At 34.7% G+C, this 24,562-nt stretch overlaps 1 protein-coding gene across 5 annotated transcripts in view; it reads left to right on the forward strand.

Annotated features, from left to right (window-relative positions):
• Window positions 1-24,302, forward strand: part of SNTG1 (syntrophin gamma 1) — a 918,312-nt gene extending 894,010 nt beyond the window's left edge. For 4 of the 5 annotated variants that reach the window (XM_089335216.1, XM_070076592.2, XM_051843714.3 and 1 more), the window contains one exon: window positions 20,446-24,302. In XM_089335216.1, the coding sequence (XP_089191342.1) occupies window positions 20,446-20,604 (159 nt within the window). In that variant the 3' untranslated portion in view covers window positions 20,605-24,302. Of the gene's footprint in view, window positions 1-12,765; window positions 12,853-20,445 lie in introns of all 5 variants that reach the window. The other variant, XM_089335217.1, reaches the window with a different exon arrangement.
• Window positions 24,303-24,562: the final 260 nt, after the last annotated feature.

Below are 24,562 nucleotides of genomic sequence, written 5' to 3' on the forward strand. Positions count from 1 at the left end.
CAACTGGCATTCATGGTGTTATCTGAGCTTCTTGAATCTTTGATATAATATCTACATTAATTTAAAGAAATTATCAGTCACCATTTTTTCAAATACTTTTTTCTGATACTTTCTCTTTCTTTTGGTATTGTTATTACATATGTGAGTGTATTACACTTTTGGCAATTGTCATACTTTTCTTGCATAGTCTATTTGGAATTTAAATTTTTAAAATTCACTTATTTGAGAGTTGGAGAGACAGACAGACAGACACACACACACACACTAATGCGCACACAGAGAAAGAGAGAAAGAGAATGAATTTGCAAAAGGAGAGCTCCAATCCACCCATCCACTATCAACAGCTGGGATTGCAATAGGACTGAAACTGGTAACCATAAATGACCCATCTGTTTTAGTCATCAGTGCTGCTTCCAGTGTCTGAACTGATAGGAAGCTACAGTAAGTAGCCAGAACTGGGAAATAAACCCAGGTACCCCTACATAGAACTGATCTATCTTTTTTTTTTTTTCATTTATTTGACAGATAGAGTTAGACAGTGAGAGAGAGACAGAGCGAAAGATCTTCCTTTTGTTGGTTCACCCCCCAAATGGCCGCTACGGCCAGCACACTGCGCCGATCCAAAGCCAGGAGCCAGGTGCTTCCTCCTGGTCTCCCATAGGGGTCAGGTGCAGGGACACAAGCACTTGGGCCATCCTTCACTGCCCTCCTGGGCCACAGCAGAGAGCTGGACTGTAAGAGGAGCAACCGGGACTAGAACCCGGCGCCCATATGGGATGCTGGCGCAGCAGGCAGGGGATTAACCAAGTGAGACACGGCGCCGGCCCACTGATCTATCTTTTTAAAATTTATTTTCTGTTCTTAGTTTCTGACTCTTCTTTATATGAGAGCAAGCGAGCGAGCAAGAGTGAGAGAGAAAGAGAGAGAGAGAGAGAATCTATTCTACAGATCCACTGGTTCACTTCTCAAATTCCTGCAATATCAAGGGGCTGTGCTGGTCAAAGCCAGGAGCTTGACCTCCATCAACCCTTTCCCACATGACTGGCAGAGAACCAAGCACTTGAGACATCCCTGTTTCCTGTCAAGGTACACACTGGTAAGAAGCTTGTTGAGAATAAGCGTAGAGATTGAAACCAAGGCACTGAAATGTGATGTGGACATCCCAACTGGCAATTTAAACACTGAGCCCAATGCCTATTACATAGAACTGAAGTTTCTGCCACAGCAACTAGGCAAATGAAGGTAATAAAAGACATGCAAATAGGAAAGAAAAATTAATTGTCACTTTCTAATAACATTATATATATTTATATATAATATATATTTATATAATATATATATTTATATATTTATATAATATATATATATTTATATATATAAAACCCATAAAGACTCTACCAAAACACTATTAGAACTAGTAAGCACATACAGTGAAATATAGGGTACAGAAATCTGTAGTATACACTAACAACAGTCTATCTGAAAAAGAAATCAATAAAACAGTTCTGTTGTAATAGCTTCAATACTAACCAACAGAAGCAAGGGAATCTGTATCAAAATACCAGTGAACCAATCTTCACAAAATAAGAAAAGCTAAGATTTATATGTGACTGCAAAAAGAAGTACCTAAACGAAGTCAAGGCAATCTGGAGTCAAAAGAACAAAGCTGAACAAAGTAGCTAATGTCAAGCTGTACTATGAAGATAATGAGTAAGACAGTATAGTACTGACATAATTATAGACACATCAACCAAAGGACCCAGAGATGTCCCAATCAATTGACTTGTTATGTAGATGTGAAAAATATAGTGTGGGAACAGAGCAGTGTCTTCTACAAAGGGTACTGGAGAAACTGGCCATTTGTAAACAGAAGAATTAAATTGGCCTTATATAACATCATGTATAAAAATCAAAAATGAGTTAATGACTTCAATGTAAGACCTAAAACTGTAAAATTATTAGAGGAAATCGAAGAGGCAGAATTATATGAAAATGATGTGGACAACATTTATTTTGATTTGACCATAAAACCTCACTCAGTGACTGAACCAAAACAAGAAATGGAAATATGCCAAATATAAAAGTTTCATCAAGGCAAAGGAAATGGTGAAAAGGCAACTTAGGTAATAGGAAAAAATATTTGCAAGACATACATGTGACAAGCGGCTAATATCCAGAATGCTGAATAATACAACTCAAAATAACGAAAACAAGTAAGTCCTTTAAAAATAGGCAAAGGATCTGAGTCGGTATTTCTCAATAGAAGACACATGAAGTTGCCACAAGATACATGAAACAATGCTTAACATCACTAATCGTTAAGAAAATGCAAATTTATACTACAATTACCTCACTCCTATCAAAATGGCTATTACGAAAAAGATGAAAGCTATCAAAACAACAATAAACATGAATCCTTGTGCATTATGGGAGGAATGTAAATTAATATAGCAATTATGAAAAACATCATGGAGTTTCCCCCAAAAACAGAAGGTGGGGGCTGGCATTGTGGCATGGTGGATAATGCCACCACCCGTAACACTGGCATCCCATATGGGTAGTGGTTCATTTCCTGCCCTGCTAATGACCTGGGAAAGTAGCAGAAGGTGGACCAAGTACCTGGAACCCTGCCACTCATGCTGGAGACCCAAAACAAGCTCCTTGCTCCTGGCTTCAATCTGGCCCAGCCCTGCTCTTAGAGGGCATCTGGTGGGTGTGTGAATCAACAGATGGAAGATCTCTCTCTGTCTCTACCTCTCTCTCTTTAACTCTGACTTTCCAAACAAATAATTAGATCTTAAAAAAAAAATTCAAAGTGGAACTTAATATGCTTCAGCCATCTCACAACAGGATGTACAGTCATACAAAGAATTTAAAATGAGTATGTCAAAGAGAGATCTGATCTGCACTCCCATGTTTATTGCAGTATTATTCACAATGACTTCAGTTATGGGACAAACCTAAATGTCTACCAGCTGATGAATGGTATGTCTCACACACACACACACACACACACACACACCATGGGAAAATATTCTGCCTTTCACAAGAGGGAAATTATATTTTTGCAACAATGTGGATGAACCTGGATGTCACTATGCTTTGTGAAATAAGGCAAGCACAGAAAGACAAATCTGGCATGTTCTTACTGTGGAATCTAGAATAATACAGCTTCCAGAAGCAGAGAGCAGAGTCTGGGGACAGGGAAAGGGCAGAGAAATGATATAATGTCTCATTTAGACAAGGGGAGTCAATGGTAAGTATTTGAAGTTACAAAACCAATCCAATGTTTTTACCAGGTCTTTACTGACACAAGTGGGTTTCTGTGGTGGGGGGTGGGGACACAGATTTCCACAGGCACTTAGCTAAAGAAAAGCATTTAACATGTAACAGTTTCTATCTTTGCAGAGTGCCCTCTTTCAGGCCACGTGAAGAGAGAAAGCTAGTTTTGAAGGGTTTTTGTCCGTATCCATTGGTATTTGGTGTTCCCAACCCACAGTCCACTTTCACATTGGGCTATAGGACACTAAAAGAAAACCGCAGAGAATTCCCCATCAGATTCCCCATCTACCTGCCTTCTGTGTACACTGTCAGAATGGGATTGTGTTCTTTGAAATACTCTGCTGGTGTCCTGTGATTTTGATTATACTTGGGAGGAGGAATCAGAAAATATGTCCATGCATCATCCCAGAATTAGAACTCTATTAATTTTTAAACTACTATTAATACCACTTTTAAATAAAAAAATCTTGACTTTTTTGAATGTCAGTTCCTAATTTTTTTACCATTCATGACCCCAGTGAAATAGTGACAAACATATTAAAAGAAAGAAAAAATGGACTTTTCCCACCCCTCACCTCCCATCACTTTGCCTTTTACAAATGAATAAATAAATAGATCTTAAACAAACGGTTGGAATGCGGCTTTGAGTTAGGCTCCTTGCAATGCCTCCATCCCATATTGTAGTTTTGGTCCCAGTCCTGGCTGCTCCACTTCCAAGCAAGCTTCTTTCTAATGAACCCCTGGGAAAGTAGCAGAAGATGGCCCAAGTACATGGGCCCCTGTCACACATGTGGGAGACCTGGGTGGAGTTCCTGGCTTGTAGCATTAGTTTCAGCCTGGTCCACACATTAATGTTATGGCCTTCTGGGCAATGAATCAAGTGATAGAGGCTCTCTCTCTCTCCACTGTGTGACTTTCAAATATATTAATTAAAAATTTTAAAACCTGACAATGAAAGTTTAATTAAGGGCATCTCTTTTTGCGTATCCTTGATGATTGGTATTTAGTGATCTGGTTGTATAGGTCTATTTTTTTTTTCAAAGTAATACATTTAATAATACCTGTGTAATATCTAACAAATAATATTTTCTGGGTTTTACTTTATTTTTCTGCAAACCTGACACATCTAAAAATAGATTTTGTATGATTAAAACAATACTTAGGGATTTCAGTTCTTTGAAAGAATTTAACCCAATTTAACTTTTAAAGTTTCATTGTCAACTTCAGTGGTGAAATGGAAACTGTACTTAAATTATTAGATTACCAGTGGCAGGAGATTCTAGAGAGCAGAGATGTAAACACAAGAGAAGTTTGCTCAGGGGGAGGCCATTGTGCAAGTCTTAAGATGTTTGTCTCCACTTCTTCTGCTCTGTTGGCTAACATCACACAAAACATTTTTCATCCTGAAAGTATGAAACCACATCCATTCATCAAAGTCATCTTTTGTATTTCTTGCTCTGATCCCTCTTTACCAGGTTTTATATTTGAATGGAGTCTAAAATGCTGTTAAGATAATTTCTCATAGTACCCAAAATTGGTGCCAATTATTTTGTGTTTTGCTTATTGCTGATTTTAAAAACTAATATTTTCACTTAGCTTTATAAAGCCTAAATATATTGATAATTATTTCTATATAAAACCTTCATTAGAACTTATTATGAATGAAATATTTGAGAAGTTAAGACCTAATTATTAAGATCAGATTTATTCTAGAGAGATCTAAAATGATACTTTAGCTATATGTCTGCAGAAAAATTTTTAAGAACAAATTATACTTGCTGCTCTGCCCGCATTTGTCCCCATTCCAAATGTATTGATGACAAGGATATATTAACAACTGATGTGAAAAATAGTTCATGGAAATTCATTGAGAATTTTTACTCATCTACTTCCAATATTCATTTCCATACAGTTAAGAATTCCAATAATATGAGGAGCAATTTGTAAATCTGTGGAAAAACCTAAGCATTGTATATTTAATAATGTGCTAAATTTTTCAGTCCCATCAATATACACTATATTTCTGAGTTCACAAATGTTATGATTAACAACAACTAACCCTATATAATCCAGTAGAAATAAATAAGGGAGAAATGATGAGAAATATTGTGTGTAAAGTTAAAAGGCAGAGGTAAGCCAAAGTGTGGGATATATGTTAGAAGATGTGGTTAAACATGAAAGATTTCTAATGTTCCTTTTCCTTTGAACATTATCTGAAAGTAATTTAAGTGGTTTAGAGTATGGACTTGGATCTTTCCATATGTGATAATCTAGATATCATATATTCATCCAATAACATGTATGCATCTGCAAAGCAAATAGAGTTGGTACTTACTTAAGAAATATGGTTTCCTGGGGGGACATTATGACTTCTGCTTCCATAAAGATCACAGGACTAAATGTTCTAAGTCATGTTCATCTCTGTGAGAAAGTCCCTAAAACACTGAAGAAATCCATGTGGGTTCATCTAGAAGTTAAAAGACCCTCATTTCCACTTTTTTCTTTGGTTACTGTTGTTTTTTGAGCTCTGTGAGATTAATGTTATAATGAAAAAAGCATGCTTTCCTTCCCCGCCCCCTCCAGAAAGCAGAATCTCAAAAATTCTCACTTCATTACTCATAAAGCTTAATAAATTCCCATCTGTTTTCCAAAGCCTCATTACACTTCTCAGAACTTTCCTAGGAGGACAGAGAAATGGTTCTCTATTGAAATGCCAATGACCAATATTATAGCCTTTGTTAATCTACAAATACCTTTTTTTTTTTTTTTGCAACTGGAACCTTTATAAGGTGTTTATATATGATGTTCATAGATACATTAAGTTTATCTGGGATTATTAATATATTCTCAGTTTTTCATACCTACACTTATATGTTAATATATTTGTCTTTATTAGTTCTAATAGTAAATATTTATGTATTTTTCTTAAATTATAATTTGATGTAATATGACCAATTCCTTTGATTTCAAAAACACCTAGCAGCTAAAAGTATTCATGCAGCTTTATTCATTGAAATTCACAATTCCTCCTTTGAAAATATTCTTCCCAGTCTAGAATACACAGCACATTAATTCTAAAGCACCGGGTTAGAAAACTGGAGGCCAGGTTAATGCCTTATACCCAAGACAATAGCTGAAGGACAGAGAGACTCTTCCAGTTAGTGAACAGTGCAAAGTTAGGAATCATCTTTGAATAGAGCTGTTCATGTGAGATTTTTCTCCCAGAAACCTGCCCCGTTCTCAGTCCCCAGGTTTTCAAATATAGGAGTGTTAAGTATTCATGACTCATTTAATAAATTTGGGGTGGGCTCCCCGTAATGCCACCTTCTAGCTAATCTCTATAAATCTTCATTTTCTCATTATAAATTGTAGATAAAGGTCCATTCCTTAAAAGGTTGCTTTAGGGAGAAAAAATGTTCTGTGGTCGGAACATAAGGATTGGATACATAACACAACGGATGAAATATTTTGGGTACTCAATAAATCTCTGTCAAAGATCCACACTGAGGAATTCCTGATGTGTTGAAGTCTGCATTTTATTTTTTTTATTTTTTTTATTTTTTTTTTGACAGGCAGAGTGGACAGTGAGAGAGAGAGACAGAGAGAGAAAGGTCTTCCTTTGCCGTTGGTTCACCCTCCAATGGCCGCCGCTGCAGCCGGCGCACCGCGCTGATCCTGGCAGGAGCCAGGAGCCAGGTGCTTTTTCCTGGTCTCCCATGGGGTGCAGGGCCCAAGCACCTGGGCCATCCTCCACTGCACTCCCTGGCCATAGCAGAGAGCTGGCCTGGAAGAGGGGCAACCGGGACAGAATCCGGCGCCCCAACCGGGACTAGAACCCGGTGTGCCGGCGCCGCAAGGTGGAGGATTAGCCTATTGAGCCACGGCGCCGGCTTGAAGTCTGCATTTTAGATGATGACTGTCATCTAAAGGAGTCCATTCTGTCACTTCCAGTCTCATAAATGAGGCATTTTCATATGCACGCAGCTGGGTGGGTGCCTGGGATCAAGGGACCCTCTGTCTTGTAAATGAAGATTCAGCTCTTAGTCCAGTCTGTTTTTCATAATTTCTTACTCTTTTTAGAACCAAAGATTTTCTAACACTCTAAGATCCCTTTCCTCTCACTGCATCTCTCTTTCCAAAGCACCAGCTGCTTGAACTATGAGGAAGAGAAAAGAGGACAGGGTAGAGTATATGCTGTTCATTAATAAGTGTTGGGGGTGCTTCATACAGGAAAATAGACTGAAGTATGGGCAGGTGTTTGGTACAGAGGTTAAGATTCTGCCTAGGATGCCCTCCATCCATAGCAGAGTCTCTGATTTCAAGTCTCAGCTCCACTTCTGATTCTAGCTTCCTGCTAATGCACAGCCTAGGAGCATAAAGGTGATGGCTTAATTACTTGGTCCACCCATGTGGGAAACCAATATTGACCTCTGTGCTCCTGGCTTGGGCCTGGCTCAGTCCTGACTTGAAGGCAGGTGGGATGTGAACCAGCGGATGGGAAAGAATGCTATTACTTCTGTCTCTATATCTGCCTCTGGACATTCCAAATAAATATCAATTAATTAATTTAATTTAAAAAAATAAACTGAATTAAATGGAGATAAATTAAGTTAAAAATGGTCAATTGTGTGTCTCATTTACACATCAGCTTGGTTTAGGTGACATTTGATACACAACTATTGACTGGATTAAGAACAGGACTACTTACATTTAAATTTCTGTCTCTCTGCCATAGGTGAGTTTCATAACTATTGCAGTCACCTCTCCTTCATACTTATTGTTCCAGTGGTCAGACATCTGGTGAATATTGTAATTGGCTTAACAGAATGCTAGAAGAACAATATAAACTTGTATTGGGCAATGACTTTTTCTTAACATCTTTTTTTTTTTTTTTTTTTTTTTTTTTTTTGACAGGCAGAGTGGACAGTGAGAGAGAGAGACAGAGAGAAAGGTCTTCCTTTTTTCTGTTGGTTCAGCCCACAATGGCTGCTGCGGCTGGCGCACTGCGGCCAGTGCACGGCGCTGATCCGAAACCAGGAGCCAGGTGCTTCCTCCTGGTCTCCCATGTGGGTGCAGGGCCCAAGGGCCTGGACCATCCTCCACTGCCTTCTGGGGCCACAGCAGAGAGCTGGACAGGATGAGGAGCTACCGGGACAGAATCCGGCGCCCGACTGGAACTAGAACCCAGTGTGCTGGCGCCGCAGGCGGAGGATTAACCTATTGAGCCATGGCGCCGGTCCTTAACATCTTAACATTAGTTTATAAAAATGAAGTATGATACTATAAAACATGATTTTATTAGATATTAGAAGTGCTCAAGACTTTAAAAACACTTTAGTACAAATCAGCAATGTAAGGGATTTTTTAATTTATCAAGCCAAATGATAAACGTGAGGAAACAGAAATGGATAATAAAGTAATAACTCAAACCACAATGAGTACAGGCTATCATTCTTGTTAACGAATGACAATGATGAAAATGGAGGGAGAGGGATCAAACCAATGATTTGAAATCTGATCACATTATAAAACACTTTAATGGAAATTAGTTTATATATTTATGTGTGTGTGTGTGTGTGTGTATACATATTGACCATGTGCAGTTTAAAAATGCTATACCTTAAGGCAATTTAGGACATCCAAAGTCAATTTGGGTTGAAAATTCAGAATGGTGCAAGAAGCACTTCTGAGATTCCAGCATTAGGAAAAGCAATGAGGAAGCAATAAAATTATGAGAAAAATATTTTCAAAATTCTGGAAATTAACCAAACATTTTCAATAACTATAAATTTTTTATTGAAAATAAAATAATCAGGTAGGTTTTGGTAAGAACAGAGAGTTCTGTAGCATTTTAGCTTAGCTTATTCCATAGTACCCATTTCAGAGGCCCATTGTTGCCTTGAGAGAACAGGAGCTATGTAATTCAGCAGCTGGGACACACTGAAAAGTTCACAATAGGCCTGATAAACTACATAAGCTTCATCCACAGAAAGTTGTGCTTATTTGACCTAGCTAGAAGCTCCCTAAAGACTGTTTGCAAGGCTACAAACTGACTCAGACTTGCCTAACCCTAGATATTTAGTGGAAATAATCAGCTTCAACTGTTTAAGATTACACCTACCTTAATTGGCAACACTGCTTGTGACCAATGAAAGGCAGTGGAAAACATAAAAAGATCTGAGAAGGAGATATCCCTAGAGGACTTTGAAAAGCTCCAATGTATTCCTGAGGCCCTACAGGGACGCGTGTGGGAGCAGAGTGATGTTCAGCACCGGGATGGATGTCCTCATTTCTAACTCTGGCCAATCTTAAGGTTCTGAGCAAGGAGAAAGTAAGACTTAGAGCTGGAAACTGGCAAAGCAATGAAAGGGTGACACAAAACACACCAAGCCCCATAGAAAAGTGACAAAACATCAATTCAACTCACTTAGACTTCGGTTTGTCAAATCCTTAGGTGGCCACTAAACTCAACAGGCAAAGACTTCAGTAGTCAACGCTGATAGGAGACGGTGACCTTCCAGAATAAGTCCAGGAAAGTTAGTAACACCAAAAGAGGAAGGGAGAGGGGAATGAGGAGGAGGATGAAACAGAGGCGAAAAAGGCAACAACAACTACAATGACTAATTCTAACGACAGCAGGCTAACACAGGGATGTGAATCTGATTTCCAGAACAGATGATTTGAAATGTCAGTTTTAAACAGAAATTATAAGACACTCAAAGAACCAGAAGAGATCAGGAAATGTTGCCCTTGACATGAAAAATAAGATGTTGATGGGAAATTTTCCCAGGAAACCCAGCAGTTGGACATAGTAAAAAAATACATTGAATTGTACTTACAAATGGTTAAGTAATTTCAAAAAGTAATGTTGAAGGAATGAACATATCTCACCAGAGAATGCCAAAAAAGACATAGAAATAAAAAATAAATCAAATTCTGCAAATAATAGCACAGTGTGGGAGGAAGGATGATATACATTTGAGTAAATTTTAAATGAAAAGTATATTTCCCAGAATAATTATTAAAATAGAAAAACTAAAATAATATTATGTAAAAGAAGAGAATTAAAGCTATGCATATAAAAATGCCATTTCATATATGTAGACACAGTTGCAAACACAAAATTGAAGCTAATAACAGATGAATACAGAAAGAAAAAAAAATACAAGATTCAGAATAAAACAAAGTCTGGGAAGTGGCAGACATATGTTTTAACTTACCTATGATTACAAAATATATTAAGCATTCCAATCAAAGAGCAGAGTCTAGCAAAAGGAATTAATAATCATATGATCTCAAATAGCTTATATTTTTAGCTAAAATGTATATCTTTATATTATGGTAGATATATGTAATTTTTGTTTGTAAGAAATAGCACAGAGACATCTTCCCTATTTTGTCCAAGGGCCATATCCTTTCAAATGAGTACAAGATTGCATGTAGTTAAGGGATTGACACTGATACAATAAAAATGCAGAATATTTCCATCCTTATCTTATTATATCTTTATTTTCCTTCCATCCAATGCACTCTTAGAATTTCCACTGAGATTTCCTTCTTTTACAATTTTCGTTATCTTATTAATTCCATGGTGATCAGAAAACACACTTTCTATGACTCCCATTCTCTTAAATTTGGTAAGTTTTATTTTATGTCCCATGAAATGTTTTACTGTGGTATATATTCCATGGAAAGTTTCAAATAATACAAATATGATTTCTCTTTGTCCTTACCAAAAGTTACAGAAATGTTGATTTGACTTTGTTGGTTGATAGTGTATTTTGATTCTTCTTTATTCCTGCTGATTTTCTATTGAAATGTTCTGTCAATTGTTAAAGAGGAATTTCAGAGTCTCTGATTAAATTGTGGATTTATTTATTTCTTCTTTTGAATTAATCACTTTCTTGCTTTGAATATGTTGTTGTTATGTTACTTGGTGGATACATACTTACTAAGGATTTGGTGCATATGTTTCTATCACTGATTTATTTTGGGTTTTTTATTTATTTCTCTATGTCCAGTAACTGTCTTTGCTTCAAAGTCTATTTTATCTAGCAAAAATACAGACACTCATCCTTCTTCTTTTTAAAAGTTTACATGATATATCTTGTAACAATCTTGTACTTTGAACCAAATTATGTGTTTACATTACTTTGGAGAAAGTTTCCAGTGCACAGCAACATGTGGGTCACATTTTTAAAAATCATTTTACCAATCATCATGTACTTTTGATTGGTGTATTTACACAGTTTGCTTTTAATGTAATTATTAATATGTTAGGACTATATTTACCATTATTTTTTCTCCACAGTTTTTATTTTTCTGATTTAATTTTCTTGTCTCCTAGTGCATTTCTTGAAATTTTTTTAGAAATCAATTTGTTTTATCCATAGTATAGATAAGATTAGCTATCTTATGGGTTGCTCTAGAGATTATAGTATACATGCATATTATATATCTGTATACATATTATATATACATTGTATAACATATACATGTGTATAACATATGCATATTATATTAACATACACATGTTCACATACTGTTGAAGCCAACAGTTTATCAGTTCAAGTTAAACATAGAAATCTTAACTTATTTAAGTCCCCTTATCTGTTCTTCATTGTAGTACCTTATAATAGTTTTATTATATTTTATATTTCACAATATATATTTGATAGTGTTTACATTTAAATCTATATGCAATATTAATTTTGTATAATAAATGCTGAGGTTTCATATATATAAAATGTATTTAGCAATATGTCATATACTATGGTATTTTATACTATTTTATATAAAATGTTTTTGAAACATATTTCTTACACACTTGCATATTGAGAACCTCACCAGTGTTATAATTTACACTTCAACATTTAAGTATAATTCATTTATTTATTTTTTAAAATTTTTATTTATTTGAAAAACAGAAGGACAGTGAAAAAGAAAGGCAGAAAGAGATCTTCCATCCCTGGTTTATTCCCCAAATGCCTGCAAAATCTGGGGCTTTGTCAGGGCAAAGTCAGAAGCCCAGAACTCAGCTCAGGTCTCCCAGGTGGGTGTCACGAACCCAAGTACTTGAGTACTTGCCACCTAGTGTATGCATTATTCAGAAGCTGAATTTCTGGATTTGATGCAAAGCTGAGACTTGAATCCAAGCACTCCAATAAGGATTGTGGGCAGGCATAAAGAATGCCACATTAACTACTATTCCAAATGTCCAAATGTCTAAACCAAACCTCAATAGTCAAAATATTTTTGCTTGTCATGTTCTGTTGTTTCTTTCTGATGTTCTAGACTTTCTTGTATTATTATTTTTCTTTTGAGTGTGTTTTTTTGTTTGTTTTGTTTTGTTTTAGCCATTCCTTTAGATTACTCCTTCTGGTGACACATTCATTTAGTTTTCCTTTATCTGACGAAATCTTGATTTCTACAGCAACGTTTTGCTGGGTATAGGACTCAGGATTGACAGTTCTTTTCTTTCAGCAGTTGAAAAAATCTTGTGCCACTTCCTTCTGGCTGTATGGTTTCTGATGAGAAATTCTCTGTCATTTGAATTGTGTTCTCCTATAGGTAAGGTTTTGTTTCTCTGTTGCTATTCTCAAGACTTTTCGCTGTCTAATTTTCAGAAGTGTTTTTTCAAGGAATTCTTTGAGTTTCTGTGAGACTCTTGAATCTACAAGATTTAGTATTCTTTGGCACATTTTTCAGCCATTACTTCTTTCAATGTTTTTCAGTCCCTCAATTGTTTTCTTCCTCTTTTGGACTCTGATGCCATCAATATTACAAATTTTTTTATAGTCACACAGTTCACTGAGGGTTTTTTAAAGTCGTTTTTTATAAGTTATACTCTTGCTGATTTTCACTGTTCTTTTATCCAATTAACTGATTCTTCCCCTGTTTCTATGCTTATGCTTTTGAGTCATCCATTGAGTCTATATTCTAAAATTTAAGCTGTTATATTTTTCAGTTCTAAAATTTTCATTTGGTTCCTCTTCACATCTTTCATTTCTTTATTGTGGTGTCTCTGTCTTTGCTGAGAATGTCTATGTTTTTGTTCATTTTAACCTTGTTGATAATTGCTCACTGGAACAGTTTTAATGTGGCTACTTTATAATATTTGCCAGGCAATTCTCAAGTAGTGTCCTCTCCATGTTGGCATCTGTTGCTTATCTTTTACTCTTCAAATTGAGATTTTCCTCTTTTTTTTAACGTGCTGAATGATATTTTATTAGCACTGCACATTTTGAGTATTTTGGTGAACTCTAGATCGAATTCAAACCTATTTTATCTTCTTTCCATTAACACTAATTTTTCAGGGTAAAAAATCAGCCACCTTGTTCTTTCCAGATTAGAGTAATATTCTAGGCTTCCTATTTGAAAACTAAGCAGTGGGTTGTTCCTTAGGCTGTGCAAGAGTAGGCGTGCCAGTTTTCCAGTAGACCTCCACTGATACATCTCCTTGACTGGAATGGTTATCATTGTCTTGCTAATTTTTGTCTCTTAGTTTTTTATGCTTGTTTCACATATAATATGCAATGAATTAAGTGGTATTTAGTAAATGAACTAGGAGAAATTTGTCTATTCCTCCTTGTCAGAACTAGAGCTATCCATTCTCAGTAGGTAAAGGCACATATAGGTTAAAGGTTAGAGGATATGATAGCGTATACCATGAATACCATAGTCAAGAGATTTGGAATTTAGAATTAAAAATGAATTACTCCACCAGGGTGAGGAAAAATTATAAACATTTGATGATTACAAAAGAGCTTCAAAATACACAAACAAAAACTGATGGAATCAAAGGCAGGTGTGGAAATAAAATTTATTTTTTTTAAAGATATTTGAAAGAGTTACAAAGAGAGAGAGAATCTTCATCCATGGTTCACCTCCCAGATAGCCACAATAGCCACTGCTCAGCCAGGCTGAAGCCAGGAGCTTCATCTGAGTCTCCCAAGTGGTGGCAGGGTCCCAAGTACTTGCACCATCTTCCAAAGCTTTTCCCAGTCCATTAGCAGCGAACTGGATTGGAAGTGGAGCAGCCAGGACATGAACCGGTGCCATATGAGATGCTAGCCTCACAGGTGGCAGCCCCAGAAATACAATGTATTAATCATAGACTACAATTCCCCACATTAGCCAATGGACAGAAAAATAATAGACAAGTAGTAAATAGAGAGTAGAAAAAAATTAAAATAATTGAGAAAATTGTAAAACCTAAAAGTTAATTCTTTGAAAGGTTAAAAAAATTGTCAAAGCTATAGCTAGGTGGCCAAATTGAAAGGGAGAAAAAGATAGAGGCTTAGAAAGAGAGAGGTGGGTGTGGGAGAATGAAAACTTAAAAATCAGAAACTAGGGTAGGATATGGGGCTGTTTGGGCTGCAAGGGTTTTAGTACAACTCCACTTCCAGTTTCAGCTTCCTGCTAATGTGACCTTGGGAGGCAAAAGGTGACAGCTCAAATGCCTGAGTCCCTGCCACCCACACCAGAGATTTGGATTGAGTTCTGGCTTCTGGCTTTAGTCTCTCTCTCTCTCTTTTTCAGTGTCTATATGCCTTTCAAATGGAAAATAAAGAAATAATATTTTTCCAAAAATAATAAAACATAAGAATCAAAAATGAAAGTTTTGTTAGCAATAACAAATTTATAGGAGGACACCATTATGAATATTATCTGCTAAAATTTATATATGAAAAAAAAAGATTCTTAGAAAGACACAAACCACTGGAACTTACTCAAAGAGTTAGCTAACCTGAATAGATGGCAAACAAATAAAGATGTTAAAATAGTATTTTAAAAATACTTTCAAAAAGAAAAACAAAGAGGTATATCAATCAAAGAACTAAAAAGTAGTCATTACCAATCTTTTACAGAGATCCCTTATGAATAACACATATATCCATTTCTTGATAAAAGATGGAGTATACCTCAACTTAATATTTGAAGACAGAAATAACCTGATAGCAAAACCAAAAAGCATCTCCCAAAAAGAAAACTATAAACTGGCTGGCGCCGCGGCTCACTAGGCTAATCCTCCGCCTAGCGGCGCCGGCACACCGGGTTCTAGTCCCGGTTGCCCCTCTTCCAGGCCAGCTCTCTGCTGTGGCCAGGGAGTGCAGTGGAGGATGGCCCAGGTGCTTGGGCCCTGCACCCCATGGGAGACCAGGAAAAGCACCTGGCTCCTGGCTCCTGCCATCGGATCAGCGCGGTGCGCCAGCCGCAACGCGCCGGCCGCGGCGGCCATTGGAGGGTGAACCAACAGCAAAGGAAGACCTTTCTCTCTGTCTCTCTCTCTCACTGTCCACTCTGCCTGTCAAAAAAAAAAAAAAAGAAAACTATAAACTGATATGATTTATGAATGTAATGAAATAATTCTTAATAAAATACCAACCAGCAAAAGAAATAAAAAAACCAGCAAACCAAATACAGTAACATACAAATTATTGTATACTTTATCACTTATGATATAATTCAAGAACACATAATACACACATACATCTTAAAACTATTCAATATAATAAACGATATTAATTGATTGAAAGACAGAAGCACTTGAACATTGCAATAGATACACGACCCAACAACTTTTCAAAATAAATATGCTAAATATATGAGAAGATGAGATGTTTTACCCTTGCAATAATGAACTAGACAAAAATACCTGATTTCCCTGTTCCCATCAACACAGTACCAGAAATTCTAGCCAGGGATAGATGATATGAGTTTAAATATAGAAAATTCATTAAAAAAAAAAAAAACTCTTGGTAATGGGAAATTGGTTCATCAATATTTCATCATACAATGTTAATATACAAAAATCAATTGTGTTTCTATACATTAGAAATAAAAATTAAAAGTGAAATTAAGAAAATAACTCCAGGGGCCGGCAATGTGACATAACTGGTAAGGCCGCTGCCTTCAGTGGCAGCATCCCATATGGACACCGGTTCTAGTCCCGGCTGCTCCACTTCCGATCTGGCTCTCTGCTATGGCCTGGGAAAGTAGTGGAGAATGGCACAAGTCCTTAATCCCTTTTACCCTTGTGGGGGACTGGGAGAAAACTCCTGGCTCCTAGCTTCAGATTGGCGCAGCTCTGGCCATTGCAGCCAATTAGAGGGTGAAACAACAGATGGAGGACCTCTCTCCCTCTCTCTGCCTCTCCTTCTATCTCTGTGTAAATCTGACTTTCAAGTAAATAAATAAATCTTAAAAAAAAAAAAAGAAAATAATTGCACTTATCAGAGCATCAAAGATACAATTTTCCATTAGGAATAAATGTAACCAAAAAAGTGGTATTGTAAAATACTGAAGACTAGAAAACATGGAATAAACTGAACAAATTTAAATAAATGAAATTATATCTTCAACACATGGATTATAAAACAATACTTTAACATGAAAAATGCTCTAGAACTTAATATACAGATTTAATAAAATCTGTGTCAAAGTGTTAACTTCCTTATTCAATAATGGAAAAGCTTATCCTCACATTTGTGTGTAAGTATAAGGGATCCACAATAGCCAGGAAAATGGTGTGTAGAGTGATAAAACTGGTGGACTCACAGGGACTCACATATCTGTATTTCAAAACATTCTATAAAGAAATGGTAATCAAGAGTGCACAATAATGGCATACAAATGGGCATATGTTAAATTACAATAGAATTGAGAGGCTATGGATAAATCCAATTTATAATTAACAAGTTTTGACATACTGCTTTGCATAAAAGACTATGAAATGAACAGTTTTTCAATAAATGGTGTGGGAAAACTGGCTATGTAATCCAAAGATTGTATTGGTCTCCTTCCTTATATCATTCAAAATGAATTAAAAATGAATTATAGATATATATCTGAGAGCTAAAACATAAACACAGGAGTAAATCTTTATGACCTTGAGTTTGAGAATCATTCTTAGATACAATACCAAAAGCACAACAGAAGAAAAAAGAGTGGGATTGGGAGTGGGAGGAGATGTGCAGTTTGGGACATGCTCAATTGGACTCTCCCCAAATGGTGGAGTTAGAAATGTGCCAGGGGATTCCAATAGCATCCCATCAAGATTGCATGTACCAATGCCATCTCACTAGTCCAAGTGATCAGTTTCAGTTCACAATAAAAGAGAAATTCATCACAGGAAAAGGAAATCCTGAAATCAACAGCCAAAATGAAAACACTATAGTGATATTAGGCAAGAGTTGACGCAATGTGATGTACTCTCAGGACTGCCAATGATTTTGTCTTCTGCTTTCACATTCTAGAAGACTTAATTAATTATTGTTTTAACAAACTATTGAATGTTGCATGACTGTATTTTTGTGGGAAGCAGGCATGAAAATATACTAATATTCTACACCTCAGAAAAATATATTTGAATCTGGTAATGATTCCATTTCTCTGCTTTGTTGAAGAGAAAAATACTTTTATTACTATAGAGATTATCTATAGTAATTTTAATTTCTATTCTCCATCTCCTGAGAGCCCATTTTTAGAAACTTTTTGCTTCCTCTTCTCTACAAAAAAAAAAAAAAAAAAAATCCATGCTGCAAAGTTCAATGGTCAATTTCCAGTTGCCACTTTTCAAGACTCTCCAGCTTTTTTTTCTCTCACTTCCTTGCCAACTACTGTTCTCTCTTCTTTGTTGATTCTTTCAGTGTTCTTACGTTTCTATACTGTAGGATCCCAGAAATGAGTACCCCATTCTTTTCTCTACAAATCCCACACAATTCGATCTTCACAGTCAAACCACTCATTTACTATTTTATATGCTGACAGACTCAATTTTATTTTATTTCCAACTGTAATTTTCCCCTAGATCTTCACTAACACATACACAGTTCTCTACTTATTCCTGCATATCTATGTCTCACTTGGTATCTATTGTAGAATGTCCAAAACAGAAATTTCAATCTTTCACCCCAAATCAGATCTCACAGCTTTTCCATTTAAGGATACAGTAACTCCTTCCAGGTAGTAATGTGTACTTCTAAATCGGACACCTTTCCTGTTTGCAAAACATCATAACTTCTCTTCTTCCCACAGAGCCCACTCTTACTAGGCTAACCAGAATGATCATTAAAATATCACTTCTTTTCACATCTCTGCTCTAAAACCTTCAATGTTTCCCCAAACATAGGTCTAGGATTTATATTAAATAGTAGCAAAAACATGGCATGAGTTTGCATAGAAGTGATCATGGAAATATTAAGGATGAATATTATATACAATATTTCTAGATATCTAGAATTGTTGATAACCAAAATATAATATCCAATTTAATAAAAATGTGTGATTGAATTATTTTTAAAAAAGTTAGTTGTTGTAGTATTTTTGCCCAGTTTTAACTTTCAACAATATTATCCTTCTCCCAAAGAATAAGTTGTATTTTTTGCTGTTGATATTTTATTTTTAAAAGATATATTTCATTTATTTGAAAGGCAGAGATAGAGAGAGAGAGAGATCTTCCATCCCAAATCACTCCCCAAATGACTGCAATAGCCACAACTGAGCCAGGTGAAAGCCAGGACCTAAGCATCTTCCAGATGTCCCACATGGGTGTAGGGGCCCAAGCACCTGGACCCAATCCTCCACTGCTTTCCCAGGTGCATTAGCAGGGAACTGGATTGAAAGTGGAGCAGCAGGAATTCAAACAGATGCCCATAAGGAATGCTGACATCACAGATGGTGGCTTCACTCACTATGCCACAATGAAAGTCCCAGATATTTCATTTTTTTTAATAAACACAGAAAAATCTCAGTTTTCCAAACTCTCCAGTCATTTTCATACTGAGTAGACGAAATATAAATTGACACATAAAGTATTCCAAATAGGCAGAGGAAATAAATTGCCTAAAAAAAGATTGTGGGATTTTCAGGATGAATTAAGGAAAGGAGGAAGATCCTAGCTTATGGGCAACATATTTCTAGTATTACTGAAACGAATCATTAAAATAAAGGTAATTATGATAAATAATTAAAAATATTTATGGATACATTTCAGGAAATTAGAAGAGTTAATTGTAGAATAAGTCACTATATGTTATGGGAAAGAATGAGATATTGAAATAGCATAACTACTTCTACATTATACAGGCCTATGAATATATGTTATCCTGTAATAAGCTCCTTTGCATGATTTGAGAAAATATCCCTGAAGTGAATTATCTCATTTAAATATTTCTCTGCCATTATGAGGTATACATATTAAAATGTTTCCTAATTGCTTTGAGTCTTCATATTCTTTTCCACTGTCATGTTTTATAAATTGCAAACACTGTTAATAATGTACATATAAATTATAATTCCTTTGTTATAAATATATAACGCAATATCAATAACTATATCAACAACTAAATATAGTTGATTATATTCTGTTTATCTATTACCCTCTATTCTCTTTGAGATGCTTTCTTTGTATCAGCTTCATTAAGCAAGCAGATGTATTATTATTTTCCCCATCTTGGAATTAAAAGATATTTATGAGACTACTGATTGGAAATATTTGGTAAAAATACTTTTAACATCATCTTTTAAAATATGTCATGAGATCCGCCTCTTTATAGTTTGATCTAATGTCATTTTTATTCTATTTTCATTGCAATGTATATCATTTGGTTGCCACTGATAGATGGGCTACAAATTTTCTTATTATCCAAATGGGATACATACTTTTAAAAATCCTAAAAGAATTAATGGACTCTCTAGATTTTATTTCTTATAAAAATATGCCATATACACCATTAAACAACCACTTAGAATATTTAAAATTAATGCATAAATTATTTTTGTAAGTGAATCATTTGGCTCCTAGTGTAATATAAATCAATATTTCTTTGCTTTCAGTATTTCATATTCAGTTTTCTAAGGGAAATATTAACTGATGTTAGAGAACAGCAAATATTTTAAGCTATTCTAATCTGCAAAATATATTTTCTTGTTTGGATAATAATAATGCCATTTCCACCTACCTCTTATCTTCCATGCTTCAAAATAAGTCTATACTATATACAACTTTTACATATTGACCAAAAATGTTCATATTAGAAATATTTTATGCATTGAATATCATTTATTCTAGATAAATTTATTGCACCTGATAAAACACATATAGCTTTTTTTTAACAAATTGGTTTTATTTTATCTCATGAATTTCTCATTCCCTTTCAGGAGTTGGAATTTTCAAATCTATTTGCTGTTCTTCACTGCATTCATTCATTCTTTGCTGCCAAAGTAGCTTGTTTGGACCCTCTATTTTTAGGCAGTCAAGCTACTGTTGCTGCTGCTGCCAGCTCTGCTTCTACAAGCAAAACAAAGTATACAACTTGACATATTGAGCTCCGCATTGACACTTCCTATGACTACATAAACAAAATCAACATATTCATGGGACTAGACCCTGGAGAAACCATGATACTATGAAATCAACAGAGCAGTCAAACTGAAATTTCAGCAGAAAATGAAGGTCATGTGTTATCCTAAAAAACATTTCTCTTCTGGAAGCCATCTGTGAATCATCCTGAAAGAACGGGAGAGCTTTTCTCAACTGATTTGTACCAGTATACTATACTGCTTTCACCAAAAGTGGAGACAAAAAATGAATGAAATGAAGAAGGATGTAAATAATATAAAAATTGTAAGCTAACTATAAATAATACCAATTAAATGGTTATTTCTGTATTTTAGAATATTTTGTATGACAAATACATATTGGGCCAAATCATGAACTATTGCCCTATCATTGTATTGAGATACATAAAAGAGGCAAAACAAAACAACACAAATAAAAAAACAAACAAACCCATTCCATTAGGCAGCAGGGAGCATGCAAAAATCTCAACAAAGAAAAAAGCACTTTAATTTGCTGATGTAAATTTCTCCTATTGCCATTCCATGACTTTACACTGACACTCCAATCTTATTTTTATCTTATTGTAAAATATGCCTAAGAACCGTTAAAAGATAACTATGTTGACTTATGATAGACACAAGGTGAAATGGACTAGTATTCCCTTGGATTGTTGTTACTAAGATGTTTTATTAATTGTCAATGTAACCAATATGCCAAAAACACATTAATTTAATTATGAGTAATAGAAATATTTGTGAGCCTTCTCTTTTCTTCATTTTAAAAGGATTTATATTTTACCTAATGGGATTTATTATCGAATTAAAGTTTCAAAAATCCTCAGTGACTCCAAAAGCTTTTATAGAAACATAATGTCAAAACCAAGGTGTGAGAAACGGTTATTTGTGATTCTAACTGTAAAGTTAATCATCAACTGAAATGTCTTGGAAAGCAGTCTCAAAGTTATTATTTATCATCATTGACCATTTTTCCATTTTAGAAATGTTTTATGACAAAATAAGGGGAGATTTGAAAATAAAAGTTAAAAATGTGTTTTTATGATGTCATCAAAATAATTAAGTACTGCTGAACTATGAGAGTTATCTTAGGTATCTTGTCTAAGAATACCAATCTGAAGGGTCTGGAAATTTGCAAGCTTTTGAAGGTATGCACAGAAGACACAGCTTGCAGCATTGTATAATTGTCTAACAGTGGAAAACATTATCTGTTTCTCACTACAGCTTTATTTAAATTTGCTTCTAAGCAACCAGCTTCAGATTAAAAATTATCTTTTATTGACATTCATGTTTTAAACTAAACCCCACATTAAATGCTTCCTTATGAAGATCACCAACTATTTTGATGTTTTTAAAGAGGGGCATATCATCACTCCAGATGGAAACAAAATAAGAGTATTCAGGATATGTGTCCATTAATTTTAAAATAACTAAAATCAAGCTGTTTCCATAATCATTAGAAATCATTAATTCATTCTGCCTGGATTAATTTCTAAATGCATTAAACTGAAAAAAAAATGAAGGTTCTAAATTGGACCCAGAAAAGTGTTAACTTGGATCTCACACACCTTAGCAAAAGAACTGTGGATAACTGGGCAGTACATATTTTCAATATAATGTATTTTCTCCGGAAAACGAAATACAAATCTAAAGTTAGGATTATGTTTAGAAATTATTGTCCATAGCTTGGCCAAACCCAACAAATTTTATAACATTTACAGCCCACCACAAGCAGGTTTCGGTAGGCCACTTCTGAACCCATAAAGACAGTGGATGGGCAAATAGACTGAGTTTTTGAAGAGTTGAAAGTGGCTCATTACACAACCTGTCTCCAACCGGAGCTGTATCTCAGTGTGCCACACGTGTAACTAACATCTGTCATATGAAAATCCATCGTATAGGAAACAAGAAATGGGTTGGTTTACAAAAGTAAGATGATGAGTTTAAAATTTTACATAAATCCAATAAAATCATAAAATAATTCTGATTTTTCAAAAATTTTCAAAAATCTCCATTTTTAAATACAAAAATTCAGTTAAATATCCTTTTTGTAATTCTGGCCTGTGCATACACGTATGATAAAGAAAAAGGAACACAGTGAGATAGGAATGATCTCCTTGTAAAACACATGCACACACATATGCATATATATGTGTTTATCTAAATATAACAATGTGTGTGCCATAAAGTACATCACAAGAATGCACTTCATGTATACACATTTAATGTTCTTCAAATTATATTGTAAACATGTATTAAAACATATGACAAGTTCATTATTGTGATTATTTTTGATACTGCTAATAAAATCTGACAGGCCTCAATTGTTATTTAACATGGTTATTGGGACAACCATGAATTAGGAAAATATGATTCAGATTTTCTTCATATTAACAATTAGCAATCTTTTTACAGTTTACTGATTAACCATTTTCGACACAAATGCTCATAAACTTCTTTTTCTCATGTATTTTTGGTTGAGATGCATGAGATTTAGTTACCAAATTATAGTACATTTTAACAGAAAATGTTTAAATCTGTGTTAACCCCTCCAGTGCCTTGGTGCATGTGTGTGTGTGTGTGTGTGTGTGGTCTTTGAAGGGTTCATTACAGCATATAGTACAAGCTTGAAGGGGAACACTATAGGTATAGCATTTAAGTCAGAAAATGGAGTTCAAAATCATCTGAAAACTGCTAACTACTGCAATGTATTTTGCCTGATAAAAATAACAATATACTTAAACTGAAGGATATTAAAGCAGAATATTCTTAATTTGTTATATTGCAACAAGTATTTATTTCAAAAACATTTTAATGAAAATGAAATGCAATGTGTACTCCAAACCTTGCCATACAAGATATTTTTAAAGGAAGAATAATCAACTAATCATTTCATGACCATATTTCAGGCATGTGCCAATTTATAGTTTTAAAACATTTGCTCATAAAACTGTCACTTGGCAAGAAGAAAAGCAATTATTTGAAAATAAATGTGGAGTCCATATAAGCTTTGCAAGCAGAGACATTTTCCTTTGGGTGCATTTCTTTGTAGATTGACATCTCCCTCATTTACAATGACAAAGATTATTCATAAACTTTGTCTACACTGAATGCTGATTTAATCTTGATTTGTGACTGAGGAAAAGTAATAACCTTAATGATAATTTATAATTACTGCTAGAAATGAGCAGTGTGGAGAAGCTTTAAAAGCACAAGGATGGTCTTGTGCTTAACATTTTAAGGTAAGTGTAAATGTTCCCTTCTTAATAACAAATACTTTGCTACTATTAATACTGCTGTACTCATGAGCTCTCCTTAAGGAATTGCTTTAGTCATACCTCTAAAATTGTTGTTTATGATTTATTCTTATTAAAACTTTAAAATCATAATGTCACTTATTTGCACATTTAAATTTAGTTTTGAAGATAAATAAAACATTATAAATGTTATATATTTTATACATATTAAACTGCAATGAAAAATGCCAGAAATATGAATTGTAAATATATTTATTTCATTTTTAATTGTTTTCGTGGATCTTTGTAAAATGTAAATTACTATCTATGACAAAAACTTGTCACTTTGTTGTTTCAGTTCATTAATGTACTACTAATAAAACTGTACCTTTTTTAATGAAGCATACCAGAAAATAAAAAGAAATACTTTTTACTACATTTGTGTTTTCACTTATTTGGATGTAATGTGTAAGTTTCATATATATTTAAAACATAATCCTGAATGACTTAACTATAACGAGAAAGGAAGATATGATCCATGTACCATCTCATGCAGGCTATTTGGAGCATAATCTGTTCTGGTTCATCAGTATTTATGAAGATTAGAGATATGACCCCTAAAAGACCTCAGGGAATGAAGAAAGATGCTATTTGCCAAATTACTTAAACAATCAAAGAGTTACAAC

This window comes from Oryctolagus cuniculus, chromosome 6 (genome assembly GCF_051225735.1).
Source record: "Oryctolagus cuniculus isolate XC-2025 breed Fujian yellow rabbit chromosome 6, ASM5122573v1, whole genome shotgun sequence".
Classification (NCBI taxonomy): domain Eukaryota; kingdom Metazoa; phylum Chordata; class Mammalia; order Lagomorpha; family Leporidae; genus Oryctolagus; species Oryctolagus cuniculus.